The sequence below is a fragment of the Sapajus apella genome, unplaced genomic scaffold, assembly GCF_009761245.1.
Source record: "Sapajus apella isolate SASKATOON/1434 unplaced genomic scaffold, GSC_monkey_1.0 scaffold22, whole genome shotgun sequence".
Lineage (NCBI taxonomy): Eukaryota > Metazoa > Chordata > Mammalia > Primates > Cebidae > Sapajus > Sapajus apella.
This window is the reverse complement of record NW_022436962.1, coordinates 5,537,273-5,565,251: the sequence shown is the minus strand read 5'-3', so window position 1 is coordinate 5,565,251 and position 27,979 is coordinate 5,537,273. Positions and strand designations below refer to the sequence as shown.

Genomic DNA, 27,979 nt, shown 5'->3' with positions numbered 1-27,979 from the left:
TTCGAGGCTACAGTAAGCTATGATTGTGCCACTGTATTCCAGTCTAGGGTTACAGAGTAAGACCCTGTCTCTAAAAACAAAAGTTTCTATTGATGATAATGAGAACATTTTGGGCACACATAGTGGTGACTGTTATACAACATTGTGACTGTGTTTCAGTGCCACTGAATTATACACTTACCAATGGTTCATAAATATTTTTTGTATATTTTACCACAGTAAAAAAAACCCAAATTACCCAAACACAATCAGCAATTAAATGCCTACCATATGTACGGCATTGGGACAAAAGATAAACGGTTTACAGTACCCACATGGATGTGTTCTCCGCTTCCCACAGATGTAGGCAAACGTGGAATTAACTAACATCATGCCTCCTATAGACCACATGTCACTTCCAATATCATCAGGAAAATGGCCTGTTCTGAAGTGCCCGTCCATTTTCCAGGCCCAACCAGACCCCTAAATATATCCTTTATGAAGATCAGCTTCAGACGACTTGGAACACATTCAAAACAGTACGTATTTTATTTTCAAGCATACAAGAAACTCCCAACTCTTCCAGTGCCAGTAACACTCTTCACGAATTCTTCATATAGAACTGGGTATATTGGAAGCAAGTTGTTTCTTGCAAAATTTCTGATGATCAGCAATTAAGACTCAGAAGCCCTAAAGGTAAGAGAGTTTTGTATCCAATATCCTCAAAACTAAGACATAGTGTATTTTACTTTCAAAGTAAAGTATAAATATTTTACCATATCCTTCAATCCAAAAAGCATTTCACTGTGAAATGATCCATGTTGACTCTGCATAATTCTCATACGTAAGTCACTTCAAGTGAGCTGAGGGACTAACTATAAAACATGCATTATTTGAAGTATGTGAGCATGAAACGTCCAAGCCTACAACTTATCTTAAAAGAAAGAGTAAGTTCCAGCATTTTATTGTTTAACAGAACACACAAAACCAGGCGGAGAAGTCCCCAAGGAGATGATAATCACAATTCACTGTTTTTTGGCGCTTTGGTCCTTCACCTTTCAAGCACTTATTGTATTTTCCTTTAATGATTTAGACATTTATTTTTATCACAAATGCAATTCAAGTGTGAATAAATAAATGCATTATCTTTTAGCACACCCTTCCCCCCTTGTTCCTTTAAATAGAAAAAAGTGCTAAATGTCTCTTTATAGCCTATTGGCCATAGCTGTCCCATGGTTTTAAAAATGGACTGTAACTTGATCTGAAATCCTTCTCGAACTACAACTCATTCTGGTAAAGAAATCCTAGGAAAGAAGTCCTACTGATATTGTCGATAGTCTCCAAAAGGTGAGGAAGGTAACTGAGTTGAAGGCAACTGGGAGGGGTCTTCCGCAAATTGAGGACCTGCAAGTGAGAAATAAAAAGGATTTTTTAAAAACCACCTGAATATTATATAATTAAAAAGAACAAGTCTCTATAGAGAGTAAATAAAATCAATCAACTAAAAAAAATGTGCTAAATTAAAGCTATAACCCTAATTTCTTTATAGATCGGCCTAATTCCCATAAGAGTACTGGAGAACCTTCAAATTTGGTATAACATATGACAGACTGGCTTGTTATGCTCCAGAATGAGCAGCTCTCAAACGCTACGCTAGGAAAGTCAGATGGATTAATTTTAGCAAGAAGCAAAATTCAAGTTTTTAAAGCAATTGCTGTAACAAGCTGCCATATATCAAGATTGGAAGTTTCTCCCACTTCTTGTCATATTTTTCAGTAGCTATTTAAAATTATTTTCACAAAATGTAAGTATCTTAGTCATGTTTTAAGAGACCTTGGTAATCCAATTTATATAACCAATTAAGTAGTGAGAAGATCCCCCCATCCCTCCCTAGCTTGCTCTAGAACAAAGTCTTGCAGTTTTCATTTCCAAAGGATAGGAGAGCCTGTGAACTGAGAAAAACAAAGTGGCTTAAAAAAAAAAAGACTTTTAGGGCATGAATCACTCTTTTCTCCTATAAGAAAAAAAGAAGTAGACTAAAAAAACATCTGCAAGGAAGAGAAAAAGAGGGCAGTGGTAGAATTCTCTGAAGCTTTCCAAATGCTTCACTCACATATTTTTATTTCACTATAAATGCAGTTATCTGTTAATTACAGAAAAATTGAGAAGATACTGGGTAAAAAAATTAGGCTGGAGAAAACCACTGTTACCATTTAAATATAGTTCTATCTAATCTTTTTCCACTGTTTTAAAAGCTTTTTCATGTAAGTTCATTGGAAAAATATAATTAACTTTTCAAAGATTTCCCCCCACACAGATTTCAGAAACACAACTCCTGTCTAAAAATAAATGCACCTCTTTAGGCTGTTTCTATATAAATGTTGAGTTTTAATTACTCAAAAGGAGATTCCAGCTGGGTGCAGTGGCTCACAACTGTAATCCCAACACTTTGGGAGGCCGAGGCAGGAGGATCTCTTGAGCCCAGGAGTTCAGGATCAGTCTGGACAGAGACCTTGTCTCTACAAAAAATACAAAAATTAGCTGGGTGTGGTGGTGCACACCTACAGTCCCAGCTGCTCAAGAGGCTGAGGTGGGAGGATCATCTGAGCCCAGGGGGTCCAGGATGCAGTAAGCCGAGATCACCCCACTGCACTCTAGCCTGGGCCACAGAGACTCTGTTCCAAAAAAAAAAATTAAAAGAAATAAGAGATTCCCTCTGAGGAAAAAAGCTGAAAACAAAGTACTCAAGGCTAACTTCTATAAGACAATGTAACTATTTAAGTTTTTGCTATATCTATTTCTGAATTTCTAGAAATATGAAACCCTTGTGATGTTTTATGTAGTCTTTCACACTGAAGAGGTCAAAGAAAAATTGGAAAGTGACCATCACAACAGAGTGTTAACTCAGAAGTAAGGAATGAAAAACAAACAGAAGGTCAGAGGGTCTGCAAGGTCATCTAGATCACCAATGAGTAGTGCACTTGGAAAATTGTGCCAAAAAGATACTGAATCTCTTGCTAGGTGCCTCAGGGAAATCAGAGCAAACTGGGAAGTATGATCTATTCTTAATGCTCAGTCTTTTCCAAGCTCCAAAAATAATTTTCAACATGTCTCACGATTCTACATATTTCCTTCCAAAATCCCAGGTCAAATTTTCACTATAGTATCTTTTTTTTTTTTGAGATGAAGTCTTGCTCTGTTGCCCAGGCTAGAGTGCAATGGCCTAATCTCAGCTCACTGCAACCTCCACCTCCCAGGTTAAAGTGATTCTTGTGTCTCAGCTTCCCGAGGAGCTGGGATTACAGGCATGTGCCACCATGCTTGGCTAATTTTTGTATTTTTAGTAAAGACGGGGTTTCACCATGTTGGCCCGGCTACTCTCAAACTCCTGACCTCAAGTGATCCACCTGACTCAGCCTCCCAAAGTGCTAGGATTACAGGCATGAGCCACCGCGCCCAGCCACCTCACAATCTTTCTCCATCCTTCCACTGTCAAGGGATATTTTTGTTTAGATAGTGAAGTTTTTTTTTTAAGAGATGAGGTCTTGCCCTGTTGCCCAGGCTGGCCTTGAACTCCTAGGTTCAATTGAGTAGCCTCCTGAGTAGCTGGGACTACAGGAATGTACCATCTTGACAGAAGTTTTCTGTTTGCTCTCTGCATCAGACAGTAGGAACAACAGGCAACAAATTACACCAACAAATTCTTACAGGTACTTCCCCGGTGAACCCTAAAGTGACCTTCCCAAATACGAGTCACTTTCCACTACTCTCTTCTTCAAAACAAAAAACACTATCTAAAATAAGCTAATTTATCTGTTAATGTGTTAGTCTGTCTTCACCTACCAGAATGTAAGTCCTTGAGGGCAGGGACTGTCCTGTTCATTATCTAAAACAGTGTCTGGCATGCAGATGTACAATACTAAGTTGTCGATTGACTATCATTATTGTTACACATCTATAGAACCATTTTTCAAGCCTCTTTAAAATGATCAGATATTTCTTGCAATATATGAGCACTGACAAAACCTAAGTACTCTAAAGATCAACAGCAAATTACTTACGCAAAACTCTTGTTATTGTGGCTAAACATAACATGTTCACTCTGTACCTGTTATCACAGTCCTCATGAGCCGCAGCATATTAGTACATACCAGACATGTTAGCAGACAAAGTATGTTCTTTCTCAACATCAGAAAACCATTCCAAAACATTTGTGCTACGGTTTTAAGCAAAAAGAAGACTCACCATTGGGAAACTGTGCAGAGGCAAATCTTGTCAACAAGATACCAGCTCCTTCTATTAAAGCTAGGAGAATGCCACCCATTGCAGCTGACCCAACCATGGCTACTGGTCCATCTGAAGACATTAATAACAAAGAGATTATTTTTTTTACAGAAATTTAGTCTACTGTAAAGAAGAGAACTGTCCATATGGCTACATGCTTCCCCAAACTCTCTCTCATTGCCTAAGACCCAGAGTCAGTAAACTACAGCCACCCACTGCCTATTTTTGTAAATCAAGTTGTAGTGGAACATAGCTATACTCTTTTGTTTATGTATTATCCATGGCTGCTTTCATGCTATGACAGCAGAGTTCAGTAGCTGTGACCAAGACCACACAGCCTACAAAGTCTAAAATATTCACTATCTGGCCTTTTACAGAAATAGTTTGCAAACCCCTTGGTCTAAACCATTAAGCTCAAAGAAATTCTGTTTTGCTCTCTGTCCCAAGGATTCAGGAGATGGTTCTAAGTTTCTTAGTCATAACAACTCTATGTGGCAGGTATAATTATTAATTAACTCCAGATTACTGGTGAAGAAACTATAGTATAAAAAGTTTGGTAAACTGCCCAGTCATACAGCTAATAAATGGCAGAACTGGGACCTGAAGTGCTCTCAACCACTGTAATATATGGGTTAGAATTCCATGCCCTCTCATTCTCAAATATTCCAAATAAATAGAGCCCCTTGCTTTTTCCCCAAATCACCATAACCTTGACCACCCAGACTCAAGTGATCCTCCTGCCTCGGCCTCCAGAGTAGCTGGGACTATAGGCATGTACCAACACACCCAGCTACTTCAAATTTCTTTTGTAGAGACCAGATCTCCCTATGTTGCCCAGGCTGATCTCAAACTCCTGGGCTCAAGCAATCTACCTGCCTCAGCTGCCCAAAGTGATGGGATTATAGGCATGAGCCACTGTGCCTGGTCAATGCTCAGTTTTATATATTACAGATGTCATTCAATTAAGGCAGATGAGGTTTTCCAAAAAATGTGGCTTCTACTAGTGTGTCTAATGACTACTTACTTCTTGCTGCCAGTATGGCTCCCGTTAAGGCACCACTTGTGATGGAGTTCCAGGGATCTTCCTTTCCTCTAACTTGAACCATACTACAGTCAATCATGGAAAACAGGCCTCCCCAAACTGCAAAGCTACCTATTTTATTGTAAAAAGAAACAAGCAAATACTAATTTAAATTTCACCTTCTATTTAAAATATTATACTCAAAAACAACACTCACTGTATTCTCAAAACTCTTATAGTCCAAACAAATACATGCAAACACAAGTTTGAATAAACACCGAACGAGTCAGAATACTTCTTTTGGATAAAGCTTGGATAGTATTACATCAGCTCGAAAATTAGCAATGGCCCAAAGGCTAAAAGAAATAAGCTGGCCGGGCACAGTGGCTCATACTTGTAATCCCAGCACTTTGGGAGGCTGAGGTGGGTCGATCACCTGAGGTCAGGAGTTTGGGACCAACCTGGCCAACATGGCAAAACCCCGTCTTTACTAAAAATACAAAAATTGGCCAGCCATGGTGGTGGGCACCTGTAATCCCAGATACTGAGGCAGAAGAATTGCTTGAACCCGGGAGGCAGAGGTTGCAGTGGGCCGAGATCATGCCATTGCACTCCAGCCTGGGCAACAAGAGTGAGACTCTAACTCAAAAAAAAAAAAAAAAAAAAAAAAAAAAAAGAAAGAAAGAAAGAAAGAAAGAAAACAGAAATAAGCCAAGCCTAAAAGAGTCAAGATGCATATATGTGAAAACAAGCAAATCGCCCTTCCAGAACACCGTATCGCTGGTTTAAGCACCAATAAACAAAATCAAATTACTCTGCTTCCTCTTTCCTTTCATAGCTTTATTTATCTCTGTTTTTGGCCTTTCTTCAGTATATGTCATTGAGCATCTACTCTATGAAAATCACTGATGGGAAAACAAAAGAAATCCAGCTATTCTGGAATGTATTACAGGTGTAAGCCAATACATGCTGAAATGGCAAACGAATGATATAAATACCTAGAATTATGGAACATCAAAGGGATGGAAATTATCCTTCCATCTTTTATTCCTCAGGCATGAATTTAAAATGAACTTCACTGGGCACAGTGGCTCACACCTGCAATCCCAGCACTTTGGGAGGCTGAGGTGGGCAGATCATGAGGTCAAGAGATCGAGACCATCCTGGCCAATACGGTGAAACCCCACCTCTACTAAAAATACAAAAATTAAGGCCGGGCGCGGTGGCTCAAGCCTGTAATCCCAGCACTTTGGGAGGCCGAGGCGGGTGGATCACGAGGCCAAGAGATCGAGACCATCCTGGTCAACATGGTGAAACCCCGTCTCTACTAAAAATACAAAAAATTAGCTGGGCATGGTGGCGCGTGCCTGTAACCCCAGCGACTCAGGAGGCTGAGGCAGGAGAATTGCCTGAACCCAGGAGACGGAGGTTGCGGTGAGCTGAGATCGCGCCATTGCACTCCAGCCTGGGTAACAAGAGCGAAACTCCGTCTAAAAAAAAAAAAATACAAAAATTAGCTGGGTGTGGTGGCGCACGCCTGTAGTCCCAGCTACTTAGGAGACTAAGGCAAGAGAATCGCTTGAACCCAGGAGGCGGAGGTTGCAGTGAGCCGAGATTGCGCCACAGCACTCCAGCCTGACAACAGAGCGAGACTCCATCTCAAAAAAAAAAAAAAAAAAAAAACCTTAAATCAGCAGATTACTTTGCGCTTAAACTCTGCCTAAATACAAAAATATTGCAAAATAGAGAAACAAAGACCCACACATATACATACATAAGTACAAACAAAATCGGAAAAGACAACACTCAGATTTTAATTGTCTGCATTTCTGGATGACATAACAGATTTTATTTCATTGTGTTCTATATTTCCCAAGTCTAAAACAAATACATAAGACTTGCATCATATAAAAAGTTATTATATTTAATAAGATTAAAGAAAAAAGTGGCTGGTCCTTTCTTTGTTGTCTCCATTCTCACTGCCTCACTTGATTAACCAAAAAAAGAAAAGAAAAAAAAACCTGCACAAAACAGCTCTAGTCACTTTAATCTTTACCCTCTGAAATCTCAGGGTAGGAGGTGACACGTGTTAGTGAGAACAATAAACTGAGTTCCACCAAATGTCTGAACCAGAGCATCTCCAGGATCTTTTTCCAATTCTCACATTATCAATTAAATCTAGTGGACAGTACCAGGGAAAGTGTAGCATAAGTATCCTCATTTTTAGTCCAATATTAGACATCACATACTATATATATAAAAAAAAAAAACCCAGCTATTTCTTCTAACTCAGTAATTCTATGCCCTGGGAGAGAACTATGATGTCTAGGTATATTAGAATTACCTCACTAAATTTTTCTGACAAGACCCTCCCATATCCTCATGAGAGCCTGAAATCTCCCCATCCGTTGAGAATCATTGCCAGAGTAAGTTTTGGCTGTTGATGAGAATGGAGAGTTTGAGTCTAAGCAAGGTGAGGAGGAGATCTGTAAAGGGTAGCCTGGTGTGAGGAGCCAGAGCCAGATGAGGTGAATGTCTACACACCTGGGCAGCCTAGAACAAGGTTTTAGGGCAAGCAAGGGAGAGATTCACAAGGACGGCAGCCTGGCATGGAGTGTCAGAGCATACTCTGACAAATGGCAGCCTGTTGTGGGGTACCACAGACCAAGTAGGTTAAGAAGGCAGGTATACATATGAAAGGGAAGAAAATTGATTCTTCACTGCCTCGAGAAAAAAAAAAAAAATGAATCCTGAGGGGCTGAATTGGAAATACGAGGTATCAATGCAAACTCGTGATTTTTAATATGTATAGACATAGAGAAATATAGATTGCATACCATTCTTGTTTTTTTTTTTTCCTTTTCCTTTTCTTTAAATTTTGTTTTGTAGAGAGGAATTCTCTCTAAGTTGCCAAGGCTGGTCTTGAACTCCTGGGCTCAAGCCATCCTCTTGCCTTGGCCTCCCAAACTGCTGGGATTACAGGTGTGGGCCACCACTCCTGGCCTTAAATGTCAGTCTCGACTAAAGGGAACTGGGCTCTTTGGAGAAATGGCTACGACAGGAAAAGCTGCCCTGCCCACAGCTAGGGCAGGAAAAGTACAAGATGAGCCTGAAATGTCTTCTTCAAAAATGCAAGAAAGTACTGAAAGAATAACAGGGACATGTCAAAATCATATCTTAATTTTCCTATGAAAATATAAGACCTAAGGCTGGGCATGGTAGCTCATGTCTGTAATCCTAGCACTTTGGGAGGCCAAGGTAGGCAGATCATCTGAAGTTAGGAGTTTAAGACCAATCTGACCAATATGGTGAAACCCTGATTCTACTAAAAGTACAAAAATTATCCGGGCTGTGGTGGCATGTGCCTGTAATCCCAGCTACTCAGGAGGCTGAGGTGGGAGAATCACTTGAACACTGGAGATGAAAGTTGCAGTGAGCAAAGATCATGCCATTGCACTCCAGCCTGGGCAACCCTCTCAAAAAATAAATAATAAAAAAATAAGAAAAAAAAGATCTTTCAGAACTGTCCCTGCACCTTGATTTGAGTGCCTTAGTAAATGCTCACCAAATTAATACAAACATCATCCTAGTATTTCTAGAATTTAAAATACCATAAAAACTTCTCAATAGTTTCCTACAAAAGGCTAACCTCAAGGATTTGAAATGGATAATTCTGACTCACTCATAACACCACTCACTCTTCCTCTATTTCACCCTGCTTTAAAAAAAAAAAAAACTCTCACAGTTGTCCCTATTACCAACATCTACATTAGCATGGACCATTTGCCACAACTAATGGTCCAATATTGACACATTACTATTTTTTTTTTTTTTTTTGAGACAGAGTCTTGCTCTGTCACCCAGGCTAGAGTGCAATGGCACAATCTCAGCTCACTGCAAATTCCACCTCTCAGGTTCAAGTGATTCTTCTACCTCAGCGTCCCAAGTAGCTGGGATTACAGGAACCCACCACCACACACAGCTAATTTTTGTATTTTTAGTGGAGACAGGGTTTCACCATCTTGGCCAGGCTGGTCTTCAACTCCTGACCTTAGGTAATCCACCCACCTCGGCCTCCCAAAGTGCTGAGATTATAGGTGTGAGACACCGTGCCCAGCTGACACATTACTATTAATTAGTCCATACTTAATTCAGATTTCCTTAGTTTTTAAATGTCCTTTTTCTGTTCCACAGTACTACATTACATTTATTTTTTTATTTTTTTTTTGGAGACAGATTCTTGCTCTGTCACCCAGGCTGGAGTGCAGTGGCACAATCTCGGCTCACTGCAAGTACAGTGAGCCGCCTCCTAAGTACAAGTGATTCTCCTGCCTCAACCTCCTAAGTAGCTGGGAATACAGGCATGCACTACCACGCCTGGCTAATCATTTAGTTGTTATGTCTTCTTTTGGCAGTGACAGACTTCTTTTGGCAGTGACAGTTACCTGATGGCATTTAACTCACTGAAAAGGCATAAGATGATAGAAGTAGCCTTTCAAAAAAAAAAAAAGCAAAAACCTATATGGCTTTTGCATATACTAGAGGTTCAGGGTTTGGTGCGGACTTTTTTTTTTTTGAGACGGAGTTTCACTCATGTTACCCAGGCTGGAGTGCAATGGCACGATCTCGGCTCACCGCAACCTCCGCCTCCTGGGTTCAGGCAATTCTCCTGCCTCAGCCTCCTGAGTAGCTGGGATTACAGGCACGCACCACCATGCCCAGCTAATGTTTTTGTATTTTTAGTAGAGACGGGGTTTCACCATGTTGACCAGGATGGTCTCGATCTCTTGACCTCGTGATCCACCCGCCTCGGCCTCCCAAAGTGCTGGGATTACAGGCTTGAGCCACCGCGCCCGGCTGGTGCGGACTTTGATGCCACTTATCATTCTTGAACAACACCAACACTAAAACAAAGAAAAACTAGTTACTAATTACTTGCCAGGGTAGGTAATTATTACAGAGAGAAAAAATGAAAAAGATACCTTACCTCAACCCTCAGGCCTAAATTTCCTCATTTGGAAAACGGGAGATAATAATTGTACTAATTTCTTCATTATTGTGAGACTTAAATAATGCTGTAAAACACTTAGCAGAGTGCTTGGCAAATGCTAAGCACGCAATAAATGGTAGATATTAGCTACTAACTTCTCAAGAAAAACAAAGAGAAGGTTATTTTGATGCCCAAAACTTCTAAGGAATGACTGAAATATTAAGTCTTTCTCATGTCTTATATATAGTTTCTCCAATCTAACTATATCCTTGTGTTGTTTTTGTTGTTGTTTGAGACAGGGTCTCACTCTGTCACCCCGGATGGAGTGCAGTGGCGCAATCTCACTGCAGCCTCAACCTTTGGGCTAAGTGATCCATCCACATCAGCTTCCCTAGTAGCTGAGACCACAGGCACATGCCCCAAAGCCTGGCTAATTTTTGCATTTTTCTGGGGATATGGGCAGCCATGTTCCCCAGGTTGGTTGAACTCCTGAGCTCAAGCTGTCTGCCCAATTCAGACTACCAAAGTGCTGGGATTACAGGTGTGAGGCATCGCACCCAGCCCTGACTATACCTTTGTAAGGGAATATAACCTACAAACATGTTTTCATCACCTCCCTTTTCCCAGCTTCTGAATAACTAAGTTTACAAAGTACAAGGAATAGAATCTTTTCAAATTTTGCAATGACTTCTGCACAGTGTCCAAAAGCTAACATTGGAGAAGAGCCCAATCAGCTTGATCAGTTTCTCCTGCATGAAACCCCAATCCTTCAGATCATATTCTTTTCAGCTTTATGTTACCTCAGAAGCTATCATTTCTGACTCACAAACCTGAGCTTTTTTTTTTTGAGATGGAGTTTCAGTCATTACCCAGGCTGGAGTACAATGGTGCAATCTTGGCTCACTGCAACCTCCACCTCCTGGGTTCAAGTGATTCTCCTGCCTCGGCCTCTCGGGTAGCTGGGATTACAGGCATGAGCCACCACACCCAGCTAATTTTGTATTTTTAGTAGAGACTGGGTTTCTCCATGTTGGTCAGGCTGGTCTCGAACTCCCAACCTCAGGTGATCCACCCGCCTCGGCCTCCCAAAGTGCTGGGATTACAGGTATGAGCCACCTCACCTGGCCTCAAACCTGAGCTTTAAACACACTGTCTTTCTTCTGGAGAAAGGAAACAAAAGATCACTTAGTATCTAAAGGACAGAGACAAGATTTTCAAATGGTTATCATAAAATTCAGGTTAACTTTTCAAGAAATAACTATGGGGATATATGTTTGTAACAAACTGTTAGACCAAACTAAAATCATTAATTGTTGCAATCTAAAAATAAAAAATAGCTCCATCTTCAAATAAACAGAAAAAAATAGTTCAGTAAAAAGAAAATTCTGCTCACCTCCTAACTGCGGAGCCCTGGTTTTAATAGCTGTTAAACTCCCTCGTAGTCTGTGGTTTACTCCCTATAACAAAACAAAGGAAGCAACCAAAAACATATTAGAAGTACATTTCTAAGCCACTGATGGGCCCACCAGTAACACCATCAAACCCAAGTTTCAAATGGTGATAAAATAAGACCATTCACTCACTTACCACTGGAGAATTGCGAAAACCTTTGATTGCTTGAAAGATACCTCCACCAATGGTACCCATGGTAAAGGCCCCACCACAGTCATCCACAATTCGCCATGGGCTAAGAACGGGGCAAAAAAAAAAGATGACCATATTTCTCATTCACAAATCATAAAACCTTCTTTGCTAATGCAGTAAGGGATGGAACAGATTATACTGCAGGACTCACTGCAATCAATAAATATTTGGCCTATAAAATGACTTGAGGAAATGCTGTAATCAAACATGCCAGTCAGAAAATCAAAGCAGATTTGACTACAAAGCTAACCAGGTAACTGATTACATTGTTTCAGGATATGTGTACTAAAAGAAAGCAAAGGGGTTACCTAATAATTTAGTAAACGAAAACCCATTATTTTTCTAAGATCTTAACGCAACATAGTTAAATATTTTAACCCTCTGCTAACCTGTGTCATTACAGTACATCAAACAGCTATTTACAGTGTGCTGAGTCCTACATATCTGAGCACAATCCAGAATGGGGATAACTGCTTTGATGAAGGTAAGTCTGAAGAGCCAGGAGACCCTAAAACTTGTATTTTGTATGCCATTTGGGGAAGAGGGAAACACAAAACAGGCAACAGAGCTAGGATAGCAGAGTAATAATTCAAGGTCCTGGGCATTTTCACAAATTGAGGACATCTTGGTTCTTGCTCTTACACAATAAAACAAATGATTAACCAAAATATCAACACTTGATTTTTTACTTATGATCCCAGAAACTTTAAACTCTGGCAACCTGAGATTTCTGACAGCAATTACATTGTTAATTCCAAGGAGGAAAACAAGGCCCCACAGCCTAAATGGGGCCAAACCCCTTGGCTAAAATGTATGTTCCATTCATTTAAAATGCTTCACTCTGCGGATTCATATCATGATACACGTAAAACCTCAAGAATGGAACCCCCTCAAACGCCTATCTTCAGTTCCTCAACGCAGGAAGTGAGCAAGCGAGGCGGAGGGACGCGCCCAAGGTCACCTCGGCGAACAGAGGGGATTTTAACTGGCCCCGCACAAGATCGACTACGCCCTGCGTTGGGAGGAGGTTCCGAGGTTCTACCAAACTCAAGTCTGGACCTCTTCAGCATCCACCCCAAAGTCACAGAGGTGCTGGGTTGGGAGAGCGAGGCTTAAGCGGCCAGGGAGGTAGTGGGTACAGAGCTAAGAAAAAGACTGGCCGCGAAACACCGCACTGCCCACAATTACCAGACCCAAATCGACGAGCCTGCGGTTGAGTCTGGCTTGCAACTTGGAAGCCTGGACAGGGGAGAAGGAGGGCAGTGGGCAGGGGGGGCAAGAGAAATGCAAAGACAGCGGTGAGGCTCACCAAGGCTCTCGCGCGTACTCCTCCATCTTGACTGCAGCGCCGCGAGTGTTGCCGGGCAAGCTGGGCGGAGCCTGACCCCAGAGGCGGAAGTGATCCCGAGAGGACGGCGTTAAGGTGTATGAGGATTGGTTCACCGTTTCCCGCTACAGCCAATGGGAGCCGGGACTCCTGTGGCTAGCGTGTGGTTGGGATGTCGGTCGCGGCGTGGCGAGACTGGCCCCGCCCACGTCCTCGAAGGCGGTGGTTAGGGATGTGTGGGCGGGGAGCTACCAATGACGGAGTCACACTGCTCGGTTACCAGAGGTTCCGTGGCCCGAGATCAACCGGATACTTCCTAAATACGCTTCTTTTTTCTTATTTCTTTTGTTTCTTTTGCTGCTTACTTGCTTTCCTTTATTTTTCTTTCTTTTTTCTTTTTCTCCTTCTTTACTTTTCTTTCTTTCTTCTTTTTCTTTTTTGGTACTTTTGCTGTCAAATGTGAATTAATGCTACCTTATTCGTCACGTATTGTGAAGCTGTTACCAAATACACGTAGCTCCTTTAGGGCAGACAATGTCTTAGTGATTTATAATAACCGCAGTGCCTGGAATGTAGTCGATGCTTCATAAATGTTTGTGAAATGGAACTATTTGGGCCATCTGGAGACCCGTGACCAATTTGGAGCCCTCAATTTCAGGCACATTGACACCAGAGCCTCTTACAGGCCTCTCCACCAATGATCACCAGAAGGTGTGAAGATGTTTGGCTCAGAGAAGAGGGGACTTATGTGGACCTGGCCAGGGATGGTGGCACGTGCCTGTAGCCCTGGCTATTCCGGCGACTGAGGCGGGAAGATTGCTTGAGCCCAGCAGGTCTAGCCTGCAAGGAGCTGTGATCATGCCACTGTACTCTAGCGATAGAGTGAGACCCTGTAAAAAAAAAAAAAAAAAAAAAAAAAGAAAGAAAAAAAGAAAGCAGGGACCCATGGAGCTTTTAGTTTACTGTCAACAAAATCCCAATCATGTGATGGCTGTTAAAGATGCTCTTCTCCATTCCGTATGTTTGTAATTGACTTTAAAATATGTATATATTTATTTTATGGATAAGTCGACTTGATAAATAATGGAAGACTGCAAAGGGGAGTGAGGGTCTCTCCAAAAGCTTGGAAATAAAGTAAGCAGATGAATTGACCCCTCCATGGAACTAAATAAATGTGTCTTGTGTGTGCGAATGGTTCATACTAGTCATCTGACTTGGGTGTGTAAGTTGGAGAAGACCTGTTTGGAATGTGACTGTAATTAACAATAGTTAACTCTATTTAATTGTACAGGCTGAAGACAGATTGCGAGAGAGGGGACATGGAGGAATTCAGATGGCAAGAATCTGATGTTTAGTCAGCACTGCAGACCTGGTGGGTATAAACATTTCAGTAACTAGAGATTTGCACACTCATGGGGCAAGGATATTCTTTCCGGTCCCACCAGGACCTAGATAAAATATCCCTTAGCTCTAGCTACCTCCCTTTATTCTTGTTCTGAATTTATTAGACAATCTTCTTCTTATTTGGCTTCTGAATAGATTTCAAAATAGTAGAGAATACCGCGGCCTGTGTTTATAACTATTCTTCTCCATTTGCTAGTTATTGGCTTATGTATCTGCCTCTTGTAAGTTAAGTTATTTTGACTAAATCACCAGGAATAGTAAGGGTTTTCCAGAGAAACAGAAGCAAGAGGATATATGTATATACATATCCTATTGTGTGCAAATATATATAAATATATATATATATCATGTGAGTAGTTGGCTCACATGATTTTGGAGGTTAAGTCCAGTCACCTGTGTCTGCAAGCTGAGATGGAGGAAAGTTAGCGACGCAGTTCAGTCCAAGTCCAAAGGCCTGAGAGCCAGGGGGGCTGATGAAGTAAATCCCAGTTTGAGGGCAGGAGAAGGTGAAATGAGATATCCCAGCTCACCAGTGAGGCAGGAAAAAGAGGGGCAGATTCTTTCCTCTGCTTTCCAATGCCCAACTACACTGAGTAGGGCAATCTACTTTGCTGAGTCTACCAATTCAAATGTTATTCTCATCCGGAAACATCCTCATGGACACACCCAGAACAACATTTAACCTGGGCACCCTATGGTCTACTCAAGTTGACATATCAAATTAACCATCACAGTGATGATGAGTTTCCGAGTTTACAAAGCTGAAGTCCAGTTTCTAGGCTGTGGTTCCCCAGCTCATTTAATTCCAACAGTCCCTCTCCTAAGGGAGTTTACTGCTCTGGGAAGCCCTGGTCAAGTGGCTAAAGAAATTTTGAGCAAAGAGACTTCTCACTCTTTGATCTCTTTTAACTGCAACAGATAACAGAACATTTTTGGCTGGGCAGGGCCCATGATTTAGTCTTTTTTGGGTAGAGAAGGAAGATGTCACGTCTCCTCAAAAACACTCACTTCCACTTGGTTCCAGGGTGCTAAGTGAAGAAACCTTTTGAAAGGGTTAGAAGGGGCCGGGTGCGGTGGCTTACGCCTGTAATCCCAGCACTTTGGGAGGCTGAGGCGGTTGAATCACGAGGTCAGGAGTTCAAGACCAGCCTGGCCAAGATGGTGAAACCTCATCTCTACTAAAAATACAAAAATTAGCCAGGCATGGTGGCACGTGCCTGAAATCCCAGCTACTTGGGAGGGTGAGGCAAAGAATTGCTTGAACCTGGGAGCCGGAGGTTGCAGTGAGCCAAGATCATGCCACTGTACTCTGGCCTGGGTGACAGAGTAAGACTCCATCTCAAAAAAAAAAAAAAAAAAAGAAAAGGAAAAAGAATTAGAAGGACTGGTACTCTAATCTCCCCCTAGTGAGTCTTAGAAGTCTAAGGGACTGCGGTGGCCCTCACTGATGTGATACAAAGGCATAAATAGAAGAAAACATTGGAAGTCCTTGAGAGAAAACCCACTATAAAGGTGAGGGGAGTTTAAACTTCTGATTCAACATACCAGTGTATATTCTACTGATTCAGGATAGGACTGCTGCTAGAGCCCCATGTGGTCCAGGTACTCAGTAGATTGAGCTCCACTGAGCCAGAGGCTGCTGTGGCCTAAGGAACTCCGTTCACCAGGTCACAGGTCATGTACATGGCACCAAACCCACAGTCCCACCTGGTCTAAGTCGTGGAGAAATTCAGATTGGCATGGATAAGTAAGCCTCCTGTTGGGTTTAGGGTTTTAGTTTGTGACCAGGGCTGATCTGGTGGACAGAGGGGTTTTAGCCTAGGTGACATTGGTAGAGAGACAAGGAGGCAATCTCTTGTCTCTTTGCTGCCCCCTTTTTCCCTTCCCACTGCTTTCCTCTCAGGAAGACATTAGTCTGGCCTGTGTTCTGTCTCGAGCTCTCCTCTGCCTGATTCTGCTGATTTCAGGAGTGTTGGACCAGGCCAATGTCTTGCTTCCAGAGGTAAAGTCTGCTGCCTTTTAGGGAAACTGTCAGCATCCCCACAAAAGGAGAAAACCAGTATGAAAACTTCTCTTTCCTGTGGTCTCTTTCAGGCCCCTGCCATAGTCGTTGTATGTCAGCATATCTACTGATCTTTACATGTATATACACATACATATATCTACATAGTTTAACTCTACAGCAGGCACTAGTGTGTGCTTACAATGTGTCTCATGCTGTTAAGTATTTTGCATGCATTATCTTATTTAATATGCTCAATAATTCCATAACTCTGTGAATTAGGGGTTTTGTTAGATTTAGTTTATTTTACTTTTTGTTTTTATTTTTTGAGACAGTCTCACTGGATCGCCTAGGCTGGAGTGCAGTGGCATGATCTCGGTTCACTGCAACCTCTGCCTCCCAGATTCAAGCAATTCTCCTGCCCCAGCCTCCTGAGTAGCTGGATTACAGGCATGCACCACCACACCCGGCTATTTTTTTTATTTTTAGTAGAGATGGGGTTTCTCCATCTTGGTCAGGCTGGTTTTGAACTCCCAATCTCAGGTGATCCACCTGCCTGGGCCTCCCACAGTGCTGGGATTACAGGCCATGAGCCACCTTGCCCAGCTTTTTTTTTTAAAGAGATGAGTCTCACTATTTTCCCTAGGCTGGACTCAAACTCCTGGGCTTAAACAATCCTCCTGCCTCAGCATCCCAAGTAGTTGGGACTACAGGCACACACCACTGCACCCAGCTTGTAGATACTCATAATATCCTCATTTTCCATTTCCTAAGGCTCAGAGAGGTTAAATAATTTACTTAAGGTCACACATCTCAGATTTGAGCCAATGTCATTTGACTCTAGAGCCTGTAGTCTTATCTGCTATATTATATTGCCACCCTATATTCCTGAAAATGTGACTTTCCTGGGGTCATTCAGCTCAACTGAGAGCCACCTAAGCATTCATTAAATTGGTTCTGGATCGCCGGGCGCGGTGGCTCACGCTTGTAATCCCAGCACTTTGGGAGGCCGAGGCGGGTGGATCACGAGGTCAAGAGATCGAGACCATCCTGGTCAACATGGTGAAACCCCGTCTGTACTAAAACTACAAAACATTAGCTGGGCATGGTGGCGCGTGCCTGTAATCCCAACTACTCAGGAGGCTGAGGCAGGAGAATTGCTTGAACCCAGGAGGCGGAGGTTGCGGTGACCCGAGATCGCGCCATTGCACTCCAGCCTGGGTAACAAGAGCGAAACTCCGTCTCAAAAAAAAAAAAAAAAAAAAAAAAAATTGGTTCTGGATCCTCACTCTTCCCCCTACCCTGCACCACATATTTTGACTGGAGCTTTGGACCTCTTCTTCTTTTCTCTCCCCATCCCTCTGGCCACAACAGTGCTTGTTTTCCTCTGGGGAATAGACCATGCCAGAGTCCCCTGATATCCAGGATAGACTTGTCTCAGGTGGAAGTGGATTCTGAGCTGGAACAGCCCTACAGAGTGGGTAGGGCGGTGGCCTCTCATGGTAGGGCTGGAGGTGGCTATACTCCCTGGCCTCTGGGTTCCCAAATCCTCCGGCTCCAGCTGTGATGCCTTTCAAGGGAAGACTTCTGGAGTCTGTGAGCAGTCTCAGGGAGCCCTTGGGGCTCCAGGGAGTCAAAAGCTTCTGACTGAGTCATGTCAGAAGAGCCAGCGATTTGGAATTGGGAGGCCTGACACAGAAAAGATACCGGGGTTTCAGTGTAGAGACCTTTGGTTAGGAGGCATGAGTCCTGCCCTTTACATTTGAAAGCTGTGGATTTATTTTTTGAGAATCTTCCTGGAGCAGAAACCACTGGGCCCAAAAGAAAAAAAAAAACACTGAAACCAGATGGCACAGGCCTAACCCTGGGGCTGACGGTAATGATTTGTTTTGAGGCCCTGACTTCTCCTCAGGGAGCAGTGACTATTTTTGGCAAAAAGCCTGAGAAAGAGTCCTTAGAAACTAGAAGATTTGCTTTCAGCTGACTAGGAGACTAAAGCTCAGCTGAGGTCCCAGAGGCAGGGACCCCAGAAGAAGATGCTTTTTTCTGGGCAACACTGAGAGTGAAGGCCTGCTGACCCAAAGGGGTGCACGGGGAGGGGATGGGCATAGGGAGCGCCATGTCTGCCCAACATACCTAACTAAAAGCCCAGCCAGCATGGCTCAAACCCTTTGTTATGCCCTCTGAGATGAACACCCTGACTCCTCCCTACAAAATGAATGTGTCTTCCACTGGGTTTTTAACACTTGCACCTCTCTGTAAGGCTCCTTGTACCTCTCCAGCTTGCTTCACTTTGCCTTACAGTGTAGTTATTGTTTTTTACCCTATTGAATTATATATATTTAAGAGAATAACAATGTTGGCTGGGTGCGGAGGCTCATGCCTGCAATCCCAGCACTTTGGGAGGCCATGGTGGGCGGATCACAAGTCAGAAGTTTGAGAACAGCCTGACCAACATGGTGAAACCCTGTTTCTATTAAAAATACAAAAATTAGGCTGGGCACAGTGGCTCACACCTGTAATCCCAGCACTTTGGGAGGCCAAGGCAGGTGGATCACCTGAGATTGGGAGTTTGAGACCAGCCTGAGCAACATGGAGAAACCCCATCTCTCCTAAAAATACAAAATTAGCTGGACATGGTGGCACGTGCCTATAATCCCAGCTACTCACGAGGCTGAGGCAGGAGAATCACTTGAACCCAGGAGGCAGAGCTTACAGTGAGCTGAGACCACACCATTGCACTCCAGACTGGACAACAGGGGCAAAACCCCATCTCAAAAAAAAAATAGCCGGGCATGGTGGCATGTGCCTATAATCCCAGCTACTAAGGAGGCTGAGGCAGGAGAATTACTTGAGCCCAGGAGATGGAGGTTGCAGTGAGCCAAGATCTTGCCATTGCACTACAGCCTGGGAAACAAAGTGAGACTCCACCTCAAAAAAAAAAGAGAGAGAGAGAGAGAATAACAATGTTGCAGTGCCTGGCAGGGTGCTATATATGAATAGTAGTATCTGAATAAATGAATGAATGAATGAATGAGAACCAGGTGGGAAAGTGTGTGTGTGTGTGTGTGTGTGTGTGTGTGTGTGTGTGTGTGTAGAGGGTGTTTACTGTTGAGAGAAAGAAAAAGATAAAAAGATGATAGAGGCCGGGCAAGGTGGCTCAAGCCTGTAATCCCAGCACTTTGGGAGGCCGCGGCGGGTGGATCACGAGGTCAAGAGATCGAGACCATCCTGGTCAACATGGTGAAACCCCGTCTCTACTAAAAATACAAAAAATTAGCTGGGCATGGTGGTGCATGCCTGTAATCCCAGCTACTCAGGAGGCTGAGGCAGGAAAATTGCCTGAATCCAGGAGGCGGAGGTTGCGGTGAGCCGAGATCGCGCCATTGCACTCCAGCCTGGGTAACAGGAGTGAAACTCCGTCTCAAAAAAAAGATGATAGAAAAGGTGGGATGGGGAGAAAAGAACCCACGACACTAGTAAATAAATTATTATAATAATTACTAATAAATATGGTGTTTACCAGGTATTGTGTATATCAATGAAATGTTTTCATGTGTAAGAACTAATTCAATAACCACAACAATTGTACAAGGCTGGTATAACTGTTATCCTTATTTTACAGATGAACTCAAGTCTCAGGAAAGAAGGTAGATTGCCCAAGTCACGTGGCCTGTAAGTAGCAATTTCAGAACCAAACACAGGTCTGTTAGTCTCAAAGGCCCAAATGCTTCACTGTTAAATCATACTTCTATCCAACCTTCCCTTGTTGGGTTTTCCCGTAGCCTCTGTGCTTCTCTCTTTATTCATTCATTTATTTATTTTTTGAGATGGGGTCTTGCTCTGTTGCCCAGGCTGGAGTACAGTAGCGTGATCATGGCTCACTGCAGTTTCAACCTTCTGGGCTCAAGCAATCCTCCCACCTCAATGCGCTGAGTAGCTGGGATTACAGATGCTCACCAACACACCAGGCTAATTTTTTTTTTGAAAGATGGGGGTCTCATTATGTTGCCCAGCTTGGTCTTGAACTCCTGGACTCAAGCAATCCTCCTGCCTTGGCCTCTCAAAATGCTGGGACTACAGGTATGAGCCATTGCACCTGTCCTGATTTTGTATCTTTAGTTATATCTCTTGCTCTTAGAACAATGCCTGACATATCATAGGCACTCAAGAAGTCACTCAATAAATATATACTTTCTGACTGACCAATAAATTGGCTACTGACTCTTAAAATGACAACCCTAGGTTTTCTAAAGTCTTTGTCCACTCTTCCTATCAAGTCTGCCTGCCTTCCTTCTCTCCTGCACTCCCCACAGTGGGCACCATTCCCCTCTTCAGCCTTAACCTAAAGTTGGACAAGTGGACATTAAATGCCATGGCCAAGTTTTAGTACTGGACAATCCCTGGACTCAGCAAATGCTGATCAAGTGACTGTCTGTCTCTGGCTTAGGATGGAAAGATGCCAGGAAAGATCGAAGCAGCTACCCTGATGGGTTACACCATGGCTTCTAGAAGGGATTTTGTGGCAGGAGGGAGGGGGCAGGGGATTGAATGTCTCTGTGACTTGTGCAGGGCAGCATGATGGATGAGCGGTGGAAAGCCCTTCTATGAAACATGCCAGAGCTGTTGCAATAGAATCTCTCCCGAGGGCCCAGAATTCTGTTTCCCTGAAGACATGCTAAATCGTGCTCTGGATTTATATGTGGGTGATGACTTGCTGGCTCCTCCTTGTGCTCCCAAAGGAGTTCTGTCTACAGATGCCCAGCAGAGGAAGAAACAGATGACAACAGGGGGAGGTTTGAACCCTTTTCCTAAGAGCCTTGGAACTTCATGGAAAGTGACAGCCTTTTCAGAGTTTCCTGACTACTGAAGATCCTCCTTTCTTTCCCAAACAGCCTGCCAGTTTTTAGTGTTGGTACACAGTGAGAGGGATTTATTCTCTCTCTCTCTCTCTCTCTCTCTCTCTCTCTCTCTCTCTCTCTCTCCCTCCCCTGTCTGGCTATCTCTATCTCTAACTTTATCTTTCTGTCTCTCTCTTAAGAAGTGGCCAAAGGAGCCTGGAGCCTCTGATGCTCGGCCTTCAGGTCGTCCTTGGCAGAACATGGGTAGAAAGACAATGAGTAGGCAGGAGGTTAGGAGTAACAGCTCCTCATCTTCAATCTAGTCTTTCCTGGAGCTGTATACATCTGAGAGTCCCCCAGCACATAACCAAATACAGTAGAAGGAGGTCCATGAACCACACATTGACCACAGCGGTACGTCCACCCGGTGATGGAGTAGTAAAATATGCTCTTGATGAGCCTCGGGCTGGCCAGTTCACGGGGCCCCATGGCCTCGTCCCAGCTCGTCTGAATCTCCGTGGCTGTGATCTGCTTCTGCCAGCCTCCGCATTTTTGTATCTTTTTCTCATTGCGTGCCCCCTTGTCTTTAAAAGGCTAAACTGCTCTGTACTAAATTTGGTCACGCAGCGCTCCAAGATTCCCTGGAATGTCCTCAAGTTTCAAGCAGCTCTGACAGCGAGGTAGGCCCGCCCCCTGCCTGGGGATTGGCTTCTCCTCTCCGGGCCGCAGTTGTCGGGTCTTATTGGCCGCCGATTAGACCAGCCGGGGTCCACTAGCCCTGGGCTGCAGGGAGGCTGCTGCGTCCGGCGAACACTTCAGCACCTGTAGCACAGAAGGGCCAAGGAGCCGCAGTCCTCAGCCAGCCGGGGATTTGCTCCTCAGCCCACTCTGCTGCATCCAGATCAGCTCACCCCTCTTCCTTCCCTGCCCACCAGAACTCTGATAGCCCATTTTGCCAAGATGTCCAGGGTAGCCAAATATCGCCGGCAGGTGAGTGAAGACCCCGACATCGACAGCCTGCTGGAGACCCTGTCTCCCGAGGAGATGGAGGAGCTGGAGAAGGAGCTGGACGTGGTGGACCCAGATGGGAGTGTTCCCGTGGGGCTGCGGCAGAGAAACCAGACAGAGAAACAGTCCACGGGTGTGTACAACCGGGAGGCCATGCTCAACTTCTGTGAAAAGGAGACCAAGAAACTTATGCAGAGGGAGATGTCCATGGATGTGAGTGAGCACAGCCCTGGGGGGGAGGAGGGAGACGGGAGGGCTGGAGACCCTGGCTTCATCATTAGGATGCTTCCTTCCTTAGAAGAAACGTTCTTGTTGGCAAAGGATTTTAATGCTTCAGAACCGATGATTATTTACTGACCTAGTGGTGCGAATCTCTTACTCCTGATTTCTGTTTTATAAGCAGAAGTTGGATAAGTTGGAGGAACACGGCATTCCACAAAATCAAATAGAGCTAGTAGAATGGGAGCTGGAAGGTGTCCTTGGAGAGCCCATTGTCAAGTTGACTCCATCCTGGTCCCACAATGCCTTTGTTTTTCTCCACACTCATTCTAGCCTATTGTGAGGAGGGGTAAAGCGACAGAGTGATGCTATAAGTCTCCTGTCGGCCACCCAGAAAGATGAAGCTAAGCCTTTTTTGTGGCAGAAAAACTCATTTTCAAGTCCCCAACCCTATGAGCATCTCACAGCACATGGCTCATTTTAGGAGGCTTGGGGGCAGACGAGTTTCCCGAAGCAAGGGGAGACAGGGACCACGGGTCTGTGGGCTGGGGAAGGTGGCTTAAAGAACTGACAGCTTCAAATTTATTCCCAGGGAATATGTTTCTTATGGTGGTTAGTTGGTTTTTTCTTTTGTTTTGTTTTTGCACGCTCCAGAGGAGCCTCTGGAGGGAGCATGCCCTCTTTTTGGTAATTAACCCTTTTACCAGCTAGCAAGGCCACTGTGCCGGGGGATGAAGATATTCATAGAGGAGGGAAAAGGGGTGACAGTTTTTAAAGTATCTGCCCACACCTAGGATGGGCTTTAAGCACGACTTGCTTTCTGTTTTCCTCAGTTGGCATGGAGGAATTTTTTTTCACAATTGCGTTCATTTGTCAGTTTTCCTTGACTCCGTATGTCATACGCCATTCCAGCCTCCAGTGGGGTATGACTTTGTGGGATCCCTTCGTCCACAGGAAAGAGTGTTGCAGAGGAAAATTGTTCAAGTCTTTGTTCTAGTTCTCTTACTCAGCCACATCTCTTGCACATTATCCATTACTTGTGAATTCTTGCAAGACAAAGATCAGTCTCAATTCTTGCTTTTTGTCTTACTTCTATGGAAACTGAGGCACAGAGCTTCAAATGACTTGCACATTCTCACAGAGGAACTGAGAATGGGAACATTATCGTCTAAAATGCCTGTGGAATGTCTGACTGGGTATGAAATTGTGTTGACTGCTAGTCACAGAGCATATTGGTGGACACAGCCCTGACTCCTTTAGTGTAGGGATGAGAAAGAAGGGGGGAGGAGGATGGGGGTGAGGCAAAGAGGAGCTGGAACTCTGTCTCTGTCCCTACCGCCCCCCCTTCACCGCCTATGTTTAAGGCTTTGCCAAGAAGAGGGAGAAGGAAGGAAGAGGGAGAGAAGCTAGGAGGCTCAGAAATGTAGTATCCCGTATGCACAGTGCTTGCCCCGGATGCAGCTATGATAATGATGAATAAAACCAAAATACTTACAGAAAAAGTCATAGCACTTACTGTGAGGGCCTGGTACCCCAAGACAGCTATCAGGAATCACACAGAAAGAAATGAAATGCACCCAAAGGCTTTGGCACTCCTGGAAATCGTTGGCTCTGCTCTTCCCCCCTCCCAATTGCAGGCTCTGGGCCCATGACTGCCTTGTGTCCAGCGGCTTCCGGGGCTCAGAAAGGTACTCCCGAGGCTGAAGTCAAACAAAGCAGTCTAATCACAAGCCAGAGTGTGAAGGACTCTCATGGTCCTGGAAATTTCACTATCATAGACTTTTTCTTCAGCCAGTTAACACTGTGGCAAGTGTCTCCTCCCCTGCCTCACCTCCCTCACCCCTGCCAGGCCCATACTTGGTTCTGCAGACAGAGCCCAAGTCAAGGAATAGAAGTGGTGTGTGTTTGTGTGCACTTCCTTAATGTAAGGAGATGCTTTCAGGTCCAGTTTTCCCCTGTGGATTTAGGTTGTTCTGATCCCCTCAGTCTTCCTCACCCTGTCCAAGGGTGTACATTGGCATAATGGCTGGCTGGAAATCGGGGTGCATGCTAAGCCTGGGCAAAAGTTATCTCTGTAACTCTGGATGAATGGGAATGAATGAACCCTAAAAGGTGGCTTCTTTAGCACCATTAGCAACATAGTGAATGTGTGGTGAAGAACTTAGATTTAAGTGTTAGAAAAACCTGGTTTGAGTAGCAGTGTCCCTGTGTAAGTCACAGGTCACCTAACCTCAGTCTCAGTTTCTTCACCTACAAAATGCAGATGGTAGTACCCATCTCACAGGATTGTGAAAACTAAAAGGGATACTGCAGTAGAGCACTTAGCCTAGAGTGCAGCATGTCACAAACACTCAGTGAAGGCCAGCTATGAAATTATTACTTCATTTGAGTCAAGGAACCCAGAAACTGGTGCAATGGGCCAAAAGCACATCTCTACTCCTGCCCAGCCCCTCTCTTCCCTCAGTCTCCTGCGGGCTGTGCAAGCCTCACCTGTCAGTTTAATTAGTGGCCCGAGTAAATAAGCCACTCCTGGGTGCTCAGGCTGGGGACCACCAACACCACAGACACAGCGCAGTGGTGGGGGCAGGTGGGCTCCAGGCTGTTGGCCTGGCTGCAGCCCTCACTGACGGTGGCCTTCACTCCATGGGAGGAACTAGAAGGGGGTTAAAACAGAGAATAAAGCAAGATGAGCATTTACTAAGAACCTTCTACATGCCAAGCACATTCCCCTTTTCTTTAAGCTTCACAATTCTTGGGAGATGGGTATTTTTATCCCTATTATCTCAGAGAGGTTGAATAACTTCCCAAAGTCACACAGCTCATTGGTTGAGATCAGTGCTTCTTCCTTGCTGCCATACTAGGGTGCAAAAAAGACAGTAATGTCAGTCCCTGCCCTGAAGAATTTGTAATCTAATTCAAAACACACATGTATAGAACTATCAGAGTGTTACAGAGTAGAGGCCACAACTCTTATATTGGCTGATCTATTGATGAACATATTGTATCAGCCAATAGATGAACATCTAATTGTTCATCTCCCCACCCCCATGAGTAGGAACGTTGCTATTTTTCCCACACTCCCCCACCAACATTGCTATTAAAACTAAGTGTGGATTAGGGAAAGTAAATCCTGACTAGGTACTGGCTGCTGTTAAGGAATTTCTGTTAATTTCTTTTAGGTGTGATAACGGTATTGCAGATATACTTTTTAAAGGCTTCTTCTCTTCTAGACAAAAATTCAGAAACATTTATGGGAAAATTTTATTGGCTTTGGGAATTAGCCTTAAAATAATCTGGGTGGAGGTACAGATGAAACAAGATTGGCCACCAGTTGATAGATGTTGAAGCTGAGTGATAGGTCTGCGTGGGTGTTCATTATAGTATTTTTTCTGTTTTTGTATGTATGTCCGAAAATTTTCATAATAAAATTTTAAAAAGAAAGGAAAAAACCAACAGTGAAAGGTAGGCCTTAAGACAGTCTTTTTTTTTTTTGAGACAGAGTCTCACTCTGTCACCGAGGCTGGAGTGCAGTGACATGATCTCGGCTCACTGCAACCTCCGCCGCTGGGTTCAAGGCACTCTTCTGCTTCAGCCTCCCAAGTAGCTGAGATTACAAGCACACACCACCATGCCCGGCTAATTTTTTTTTTTTTTTTTTTTTTTTTTTTTTTTTTTTTTTTTTTTTTGAGACGGAGTTTCGCTCTTGTTACCCAGGCTGGAGTGCAATGGCGCGATCTCGGCTCACCGCAACCTCCGCCTCCCGGGTTCAGGCAATTCTCCTGCCTCAGCCTCCTGAGTCGCTGGGATTACAGGCACGCGCCACCATGCCCAGCTGATTTTTTGTATTTTTAGTAGAGACGGGGTTTCACCATCTTGACCAGGATGGTCTCGATCTCTTGACCTCGTGATCCACCCGTCTCGGCCTCCCAAAGTGCTGGGATTACAGGCTTGAGCCACCGTGCCCGGCCTAATTTTTGTATTATTAGTAGAGCTGGGGTTTCACCATGTTGGTCAGACTGGTCTTAAACTCCTGACCTCATAATCCACCCGCCTCAGTCTCCCAAAGTGCTGGGGTTACAGCTGTGAGTCACCATGTCCCGCCAAGACAGTCTTAAGGTCTGTCTTTTCCCCAGAAGGAGAGCCCCAAGATTCATACTCTGACTATTGTACAAAGTGAGTCTAGGCTGCAGAAGGGCCCTTGGCCTGCTTCTCCCTCCAGGGCCTCCCTTCCTGGGATGGGATACTCCAGAGATCCTCCTGGTTGTTTACCTACTTTTTCATGAATATTCCACCCATGCCTATTCCAGGTCAACTCCTATTTGTCCTGCCTGTCTCAGGCACCACTTCCTCCAGGTAGTCTTCCCTGACCCCCAGGCTAGGTCAGGCACCTTGTCTGAGCACTCTAATGCCAGCCTGTACCAAAGCCCTGGGGACATCACTTTTGTATAATCATCTGTTTTCTTGGGCTGTCTCACCCACCAGCTTGTGTGATTTGGAGGGCAAAATGCAAACGCAGGGCCCAGCACAGAGCAGACCCTCAGCCTCAGTTTGTTGAGTGAATGTTAGCAGAGGGGTGGAGGAGGGTGGAGGTGGGACTTGGAAGCATTGACCCCAGCTTCTCTCCCTCCCTTTAAAGGGCCAGAGCTGTCAGCCAGTGTAGCTCCGCCCTGATCCTCTGGAACTCTCCTTCAGCCCAGGTAGAAGACAAAGCCCCTGGCCAACAGTTCAGTGAAACTCTTGTCCTTGGCTCAGGTTGCAGGAACCGGATCCCAACTGGTCAACTTGTGTGTCCTCTTTCCTTCCCAAGTGGGAAAGAAAATCTCCAGGCTGCCTCCCCCTCCCTTCCCCCTGGTGTTACCAGGGGATGGGGATTAGCGCCTGTATCCAGCCAGGGGCAGGGGCAGCTGAGCTTTGGGAGGGCAGGGGTGGGGGTGGGTGGAGGAAAGCTCTCCCTAGAGGTAAACTTGAGAAGCAAACCCAAAACACCCTACTAATAGCAGCGGCCAGGCCTGAGCCCTCCTGACCGTCCCCTCCCACCGCCTGCACAGCCTCAGCAGCCCCTCCCCCATCAGTTCTAGTTCACAGCTCAGTGTCCACGGTATCTCCACAGAGCCAGGAAAGCCCAAGGCCGGCGGCCTAAGCCTCAGAATGCCCTTTGCAGAGGGCTGGGCCCTATCAGGAGTGCGCTGAGCAGCACGGCTCAACGCTTAAGGAGATTAACCCCAACTGGTACACACCCAAAATAGCCCTGGAGGCTAGG

At 44.5% G+C, this 27,979-nt stretch overlaps 2 protein-coding genes across 2 annotated transcripts in view; one reads left to right on the top strand and one right to left on the bottom strand.

The window, feature by feature from the left end:
• Positions 1–504: 504 nt before the first annotated feature.
• TIMM17A (translocase of inner mitochondrial membrane 17A) lies at positions 505–13,336 on the bottom strand. The gene is made up of 6 exons (XM_032288731.1): positions 13,228–13,336; positions 11,862–11,961; positions 11,668–11,731; positions 5,288–5,416; positions 4,225–4,335; positions 505–1,383 (listed from the first exon to the last, which is right to left on the bottom strand). The coding sequence occupies exons 1-6, from the start codon at positions 13,251–13,253 to the stop codon at positions 1,298–1,300; spliced, it is 516 nt and encodes a 171-aa protein (XP_032144622.1). The 5' UTR covers positions 13,254–13,336; the 3' UTR covers positions 505–1,297.
• An 8,815-nt stretch (positions 13,337–22,151) lies between these two features.
• Positions 22,152–27,979, top strand: part of LMOD1 (leiomodin 1) — a 57,287-nt gene continuing 51,459 nt past the window's right edge. Inside the window, exon 1 of the mRNA XM_032288730.1 lies at positions 22,152–22,713. Within this exon, the coding sequence (XP_032144621.1) occupies positions 22,453–22,713 (261 nt within the window). The 5' untranslated portion in view covers positions 22,152–22,452. The remainder of the gene's footprint in view (positions 22,714–27,979) is intronic.